Genomic DNA, 8,089 nt, shown 5'->3' with positions numbered 1-8,089 from the left:
GACAATTCTACTGCAAAATCAAAGACAATTCTACTGCAAAATCAAAGACAATTCTACTGCAAAATCAAAGACAATTCTACTTCAAAATCAAAGACAATCACTGCAAAATCAAGAAGACAATGCTACTGCAAGTTCAAAGACAATTCTACTGCAAGTTCAAAGACAATTCTACTGCCAAAATTCAAAGACAATTCTACTAGCAAATCAAAGACAATTCTACTGCAAAATCCAAAGACAATTCTACTGCAAAATCAAAAGACAATTCTACTGCAAAATCAAGACAATTCTACTGCAAAAATCAAAGACAATTCTACTTGCTCAAAATCAAAAGACAATTCTACTGCAAAATCAAAGACAATTTACTGCAAAATCAAAGACAATTCTACTGCAAAATCAAAAACAATGCTACTGCAAGTTCAAAGACAATTCTACTGCAAGTTCAAAGACAATTCTACTGCAATATCAAAGACAATTCTAATGCAATATCACAGACAATTCTACTGCAAGTTCAAAGACAATTCTACTGCAAAATCAAAGACAATGCTACTGCAAGATCAAAGACAAGTGTCGCAGTGTACCATATACAGTATATATGCTACAACCCCTGAAAATGACATTGGGAAATTCCATGACACTGTTGGCCTGTTTCATCCACAGTGCAGTGCGGCAAAAAATACTTGTATCTTTATCTATCTTTACCTTTTCATAATCCACCGTTACAAAATTTGCATCGCTGACGACCTAAAAATACATGCAAATAAATAAACCAAAACCTAAAAGTGATACATAAATAGCAGCTGGGGTCGGCCATTGTGCTGTGTCTTGCCTTGGCTTCCTCCTCAGGCCTATAGTCTAGCTGCACCTGCACGGCCAGGAGCAGAACAGGGTGGAGAGAGGGCGCTGGGGGGCTGGGGAGGTTAGTGTGAGGGGCGGAGGGGACAGGACAAGGGAGTGAAGGGAAGAACAATAGCAAGGCCACATGGTGGAACTAGAGCGAGACAGCCAGTCTGCCGGCCGCCCAGCCCCAGGAGAAACCTCAGCATCACAAAGGAAAAGGCTTCTCTGGAGCGCTCCCCGCACGCGCCCACAACCACACACACATGACAGACACAGATACACACACATACACACACACACACGACAGACATACAGATACACACACATACACACACAGAACAATAGAGACCCCCAGCCATCCCCGGTCCGGCAAGCCCTGCCCCGAACATGACTCCAGCTCCAGGGACTTAACGCACACAACCGAAGGAACAGGCTGTCCTGTCAGAGAGGGAGGGAGGGAGGTATACAAAAGGTTAGAAGAACTGTTCTGCATGTAGAGATCCACCACTATGCCCTGTTGCACATTGATGTGGTGCTGAGGTGTACAAGATTACTGCTCATATCAGTAATACAGTATGGGTTGAGAAATGTTTTATTCAACCATTGTGTTAGGTTTAGGGCCTAGCTCGATGGGACAGCCTGACCTGAATGGGACAAGCTGAACTAAATGGGACAACCTGGTTATGTAGATAAAGGTTAAATAAATAAAAGACATACAATTCAACAACAAAAATATATTTTCGTCTTGTCTTCAAGAGTCAGAAACGGAATTGAAACGTGTGTCTGCATGCAACTGCTGTTTTTGACCTCTTGGGTAACTTATGGGCACAATCCAATTGCTTTTTCCTCTGTCTAAGAACTATGTGATTGTTTTTAACATTGACCTCATCAACGATCACATATTTCCCATCTCATAGTGTGTGTGTGTGTGTGTGTGTGTGTGTGTGTGGTGTGTGTGTGTGTGTGTGTGTGTGTGTGTGTGTGTGTGTGTGTGTGTGTGTGTGTGTGTGTGTGTGTGTGTGTGTGTGTGTGTGTGTGTGTGTGTGTGTGTGTGTGTGTGTGTGTGTGTGTGTGTGTGTGTGTGTGTGTGTGTGTGTGTGTGTGTGTGTGTGTGTGTGTGTGTGTGTGTGTGTGTGTGGTCACTGAGAGTGTGCCTCACTGATGGATAACCCACTTGTTAAATCAACACGCGAAATAAAGCCACGGCAACAGGAAGAGACAGTGGAGAGATGCACAGCTGAAACAGACCAAATGTTTTGCTTGGGATGTGAAAGAATCAACAGTGTGTCTCCATGGTCCCACTCTGGGCACATGACGGGGAAGCAAGGGTCAGCTCCAACACAGTGGACTGACGCAACACACACACACCCTGGCCTGAATCTACCGCCCAGCAGCACCAATCCTACACAAATGGCGCCTAACACACAATACACTGATTCATCCAAAAACAACAGAGGCCCTTAGACTAAAGTCAGTTGTGTGTCGCTGTCTACGACATAACACCAGTGATTAACACCCACAAGAATGTGCCAAATGCTAGGAATCCCCTCTCTGAGGTCCTAGGACCAGAACCGGGTTGTTTCTGCTCGATTATTTTGTGTTCCCTTTAAAGGAAAAGTCTCAATCAGTGCTTGTTCATCTCCATCATTACCTCTCACACGTTCCAGTCTTTCCTGTATGGAGATTACGTTTTCATCCCCTTTGACTGTTGGGTGGTCACTCTCTAAGCCAGCCAGCTGCTTTTGACACACGGCTGAGAGATTGAAGGAGAAAGGAGAAAAGTCGGCCGTAGCAACAGAAGCCCTGTTTATACCTGCTGTTAATATGCGTCCTTTGTCCTGATCATGTCCTGATCTTGACCTGATTTTGTCTGTTTACACTTAGAAGATCTGATCACAATCATATCACAATGTGTCTTTTAACCGTTTACACAAAATGTGGACAAAATCAGGACGAAGACGGCACATTAGAACCAGGTATAAATAGAGCTTAAATGCTTAGGTCAGAATCATCAAACAGCAGGAGGTGTGAGACCAAGGGTGTCATGCACCCCAACAATCTGAGGGGGCACAAAGTACGTGAGGATGGCTTGGGGGTGTTCCGGAGAGGGGCAAGGCCCAACATCTGTATGTTTTTTTGTTGTTGCATTTTTCAAAAACAGCTTTTTCCTGCATTCTAGAGCCATAATCCTTATGCTTAACAGAAAAAAAGGGCTATTGAGTTTTAGCGCTGAGTGTGATATGCTGAATGGTCATTCACAGTCAGTCTGTTTTCAATTGTGTTTTATAACCCTCCTTAACAGAAGATGCCAGTAAAGATGTAATTGCTTTGTTGTGGGGAACACTTGAAACCAAAGGAGTTGCTCAGCAGATGGGATGCATGGTTCACAGAGTTCTTACCAGAACAAACCTGGACTGATGCATTATAATCTGTTTACTGATATATCATTTCCCAATTTACAAATTCTGGGATCTGTCTGTGTGGCAATCTGACCCAGGGAATTGAGGGAAACCAATGTCTGTTTTAGGAGATGCATTTAAGAGTTTAGAACCATAAAACTTCAATTAAACACGTGTCTCAAATAGCCACCTGTCCCTTTTAATAGCTGGGCATCGGCACACATTTCAACAAATAAACGCCTGTTTTAAAATAAACGCTGGGTCTAAATTAATTGTTTACGAGGTTGCCATGAACACAGTTCTGATATTCCCATTGTGATGGGCATGAAAAATATATGTAAAAAAGTATCTCGTCATAGCTAGCCATGGCGCCAGCAAAATGAAAACAGAACATCAACTCCATGGTGCTGAAGCGTGAATCCGGGGGTGTATGATAGGCAGCCTAGTCTTTGCAAGTCTGATCTGCAATGGATGTGTTATTATAATGTTTCTAATGGTCACAATAAACGGTGTGGTAGTCTTTTCGACATTCTATTCAGCTAAAGATGTGTGCATTAAGGAAACAGACACCTGGCTCCAATAGAAAACTGTCTCTAATAAACGTTGGTTGTGTTCAGTGATTAAAGCAAATAAATGCCCAGACGATTCATTTATGGTACTTCTTGGTTTTAAACTCCTATAGAAATTTCTTCAGTTAACATTAAAATATAGCTCTATGATTTGTCACTAGTGTCTTTTTCAAGAATATGCAACTCAATTGAGAGATTAAGGAACAAGAGAGCCAGGTTTTAGGAGCGAGTTTGTATTAAAGATTTGGTTAATATAAGCCTAGTATTATGCCAGGAATTATAACAGAGAAAATGTTGAGAAGGGGCAGCTTTTCCCTCCTTTATCAAGAAAGTAAATGTGAGTCATGAGGATAACTTGTGGTTGTTTATYCTTGGTTCTAACATGTGGCCTTTGTCCTGAAATTTGTCCACATTCTGATTGTGCCCGGATTTTTAGACAAGTGTAGACGATTAAAAGAAGCATTGTGATCTGATTGTGATCAGATCTTATAAATGCAAAGAGACCAGATCAGGACATGATCAGGACAAAGGACGAATGTTAGAATCAGGTATGAACGGGGCTTTAGTTCCTCTTTTTAAAGCGCATGGTTAAACCCGGTCTACACCGGAATCAGAGGCTAGTCCCTCTGATCATAAAATCCTGTCTCCCTCTCCTTCTCTTTCTCTTGCTCCGTCTCTACCTTTCACCATGGCAATGGCCCGAACATAAAGGCTAAAAGATTGTGTGCCACAGTGTCTGTTAACATCAAAGTGTCGCAGCACTGATCGCTGTATGAAAGGGAGGAAGAGGGCGGGAGAGGAGGACAGCCCTGAGTTAAACATATCACCCAGCCGCCTAGACAAGTGGTTTAAATATTTAGCTTTCTTTTAGCTTTGTTTTCCAAAACAATTGGGTAGCCTTAAAAGGAAAAGAGGGAAATCAATGCTGTCCTCTGTGAGATGATACACAGAGCAACCGAACTGGAGCAACTGGTTATGCAAAAACCCTAAAAATGAACTCTAAATCTAAATCTATACCAATAATGTCAGACACTTTGTTTGAAACAGAGGTGGACAGTTTCCTTTTTATTGTGTTTATGAAACAAAAAGTTGTGTTTGATCTTCACAGTTTTTAACAGCAGCTACGTCTGTGCATTTGTGTGTGGGTGACAGAAAATGAGTGAGAGACTGAGAGAGAGAGGTGTTTTACGACGACTTAGCGCCAGCATGCCTGAAAAACGTGGATATTCACCTGAGAAATCCCCAACCGCAGGCTAGGGTTTCCTGTGTCTACGGTTCCCACTGCGGCGGGAGAGCGGCACATGCAGAGGCCAGGTACAGTCAGATGTCAGGTGATGCATCCCTTACCCTCAGAACTGGTTTGAGCCGGCAGAGAGACTATCAAAGCAATGAGATTAGCAGACATCCACTCGCTGATCCCCTTGGCTCCAGCTAAGCCAACCGATAGCAAAACCCTGACCAAAATTACAGACCTGAAAAACCCAAACACTGTGTGAAAATATGGAAACTGTTATTAGACATTTTAATAGGTGATATTGACACTATGTCTCCTGTACTGTCTGATGAGAGACAGTTAAAGGCATTGTGTTGTATAACCTCTAATGCAGCAGACCTAAACCCTGTAATACTACTTAAACAAGCTCTTATCTGCAGAGTGGGGATGTTGAGATACACCTTACACAAACACTGCTGTGCACTGCAGAAAACCTCCCCAGCAGAACTGGTTTGCACTGGTCTGGAGGAAGCCCCATGAGGGAAACCTGATAAAGGTTAACCACATCAAGCCATGTGTAACTTTACCCCCCCCCCCCCCCTCCCCCCGAAACACCTTTATTTCAACATTGACAGAGAGAAAGTGAAATCATGAGAGAATTTCTGAGAAATTAGCTATAGTTCCTAGAATACATGACTTGACATTTATTAATTGTCATTTGCTATTATTTCATATTCTTATGATGAATATGAATACATATAATTTGATATGATAACGAATAATGATATCATAATTATCATTTTATGGCAATGAAAAGATAGACTCCTTCTTGTTCTGTTTGCATAGGGATCTATGGGCTCCTGAGTGGTGCCGCAGTCGAAGGCACTCAGTGCTATCTCAGTGCTACAGACATCCTGGTTCAAATCCAGTCTGTATCACAACCGGCTGTGATTGGGAGTCCCATAGGGCAGCGCACAATTGGCCCAGCGTCATCTGGGTTTGGCTGGTGTAGGCCATCATTGTAAATAAGAATGTGTTCTTAACTGACTTGCCTAATTATATAAAGGTTAAATAAAAAAAGAGTCCATTGGAGAGGCCATAAATGATGTAAGGCTGGTTGCAGGTGAAGAGGGGCCACGTTAAGGTTTACACTACACTGTGTGTTAAACCATTTCAAGACAAATGTGGGCAGTATTATAAGTTTTAAAATGCTAAGCACCCCTCTCTATGAATGTCTCCCTTCAAACAACTAAAATGGATCTATAATAGTGTATAAGGGTGTAACTTGATGGAATTAGGGATGAAGACCATTTTAAACTAATAATACTAAAAAAGACAGTGTATTTACAATCTAACCTGAAAAGATACCTATCAGAGATCATTCAGAGTTTGTATCAAACAATAATATGATGCAGTCATTCGAAAAGAAAGCAAAGATAATAGAAGTTATATTTCAATAATAATTTATTAAAGAAATTGCAAAAGAACATTTCATAAATGCATGTCATCATGTTCCTATAAAATGTTTTGACGAATAAATTGGTGGCTACCATTCAACAGTGTTACTAGCAGGTATCACAAAGTTAAAATGATACAGAGACAAGGCATGTGTTTTCACAGGATCAGGCATTTTCAGGCACTTTATCTTATTACAGTTATTATTCACCAGCAAATAGGAACCTATGAGGTGCACATTGACAGCCGAGCATTCAACAGAATGCATAGTCAGTCAGGGAGAGCGTCATGTCTCCCTGTTTCTTTGTTCGGGACAACAGCCCCCATTATTCCCATTCTCTCCTTTCTTCTTCCAGCACGTTGTATCCATACGAACCAGTGTATGCTGCTATTACGCATGGAGCGCATCTTCATGGAATAGTCACACTTTGTTGCCTTCGAAGACAGTGCTTTGAATTTAGGCTTCCTCCATTCCAGGACGCTGCTTCTCCTTCTCCTTGCCAGGTGACAGGTCGTCGTCACCTGCCCAACCACCACAGCGTCATTCTAGTGCACTTCAATTCAACTCGTTCAGTAGAGCCGAGAAGAGAATGTTCAACGCAGTTTCAGCATGTGGCGAACCATGCCTACAATCTGGAGGAACTTGTCCTTCTTTCGCTGCTTGAGCGCCATCAGGGCTTTGGCCGTCTCCGCTGGATCTTGGGTGAAGGAGAAGATGCTCCTCACCCTCTCCTCCGCTTTCATGTCCCCCGTTTTCTGGAACAGCCTCATCAGTGCGTCCTGGTTGACATTCTCGAATATGTTGGGAACGGCCTTCTTGCGGTGTGCTGTGTCAAATTTGTTCCCGTGGACCGATGGACTGACACGGCAGGAGTCGGAGGATACAACGTAGTTAGACATCTTGTTGACGCTCTCTTTTTAGCTGGTCCAGCAACTTCTTTGACTGGGGTTGTATCAGGGAGAGGGAACACTACTCGCTCGTGCGCTAGGGATTGGAGTGAGTGAGGACTGGGAGCGCCGCCTGCGTTATTTAAAGGGCTGCTAGGGACGCTCATGCTGTCAAGCCCCAGTTACAGAAGTGACATCACTGGTCGTGCTACCCTCCCGCAGGGAACGCCTCTGTACTGTTGCTGTGCGCACATCAAACCGACTGAAACAGTAATTATGTATGATCCAGCAGAGGCAGAGCCTACTGAGGTGCATGATGTGAGCAAATGTTCTGTAGCCCATATCTACTGTGTATTGAGAAGGCAGTTGTCACAAGTTCAGTAAATACATGTTAAACATATATCTGTTCCCACATAGGACATGTAAAGGAATTTCGATCTCAATTGCCACACACTGTAGCTAGTTGAGTCATTATAGTACAAAATAACTTAAATTGTTATTTCCGTCTATGTCTGGAAAAGCATCATATCCTGTTGTTATTAGTTCAAGAGTCACTGTTTAGATGAGATAGTGTGTTTTGGTTGCGTAGGACCATAGTTTAGGCCCACGTGTTTCTTCAAACCATTGTCTTTTCATTTTCAACCCACACTTCTCATATCTGTCTCACTTTAAATGAAGAGAAAAAGTCTATGCAGTCTTTCTGAAGATACTTGCTATGGCAGTTGGCA

At 42.6% G+C, this 8,089-nt stretch overlaps 1 protein-coding gene across 1 annotated transcript; it reads right to left on the bottom strand.

Annotated features, from left to right (window-relative positions):
• Positions 1–6,464: 6,464 nt before the first annotated feature.
• On the bottom strand, positions 6,465–7,513 carry LOC111957896 (transcriptional and immune response regulator-like). Its single transcript, XM_023978979.2, has one exon. The coding sequence runs from the start codon at positions 7,371–7,373 to the stop codon at positions 7,068–7,070; it is 306 nt and encodes a 101-aa protein (XP_023834747.1). The 5' UTR covers positions 7,374–7,513; the 3' UTR covers positions 6,465–7,067.
• Positions 7,514–8,089: the final 576 nt, after the last annotated feature.

This window comes from Salvelinus sp. IW2-2015, linkage group LG33 (assembly GCF_002910315.2).
Source record: "Salvelinus sp. IW2-2015 linkage group LG33, ASM291031v2, whole genome shotgun sequence".
Taxonomy (NCBI): Eukaryota; Metazoa; Chordata; class Actinopteri; order Salmoniformes; family Salmonidae; genus Salvelinus; species Salvelinus sp. IW2-2015.
Note: the sequence above shows the minus strand (reverse complement) of the source record. Positions and strands in the feature narration are given on the sequence as shown.

Coding starts and splice junctions, on each gene's coding strand:
- LOC111957896 (XM_023978979.2), bottom strand. CDS start 7,373: ATGTCTAACTACGTTGTATCCTCCGACTCCTGCCGTGTCAGTCCATCG.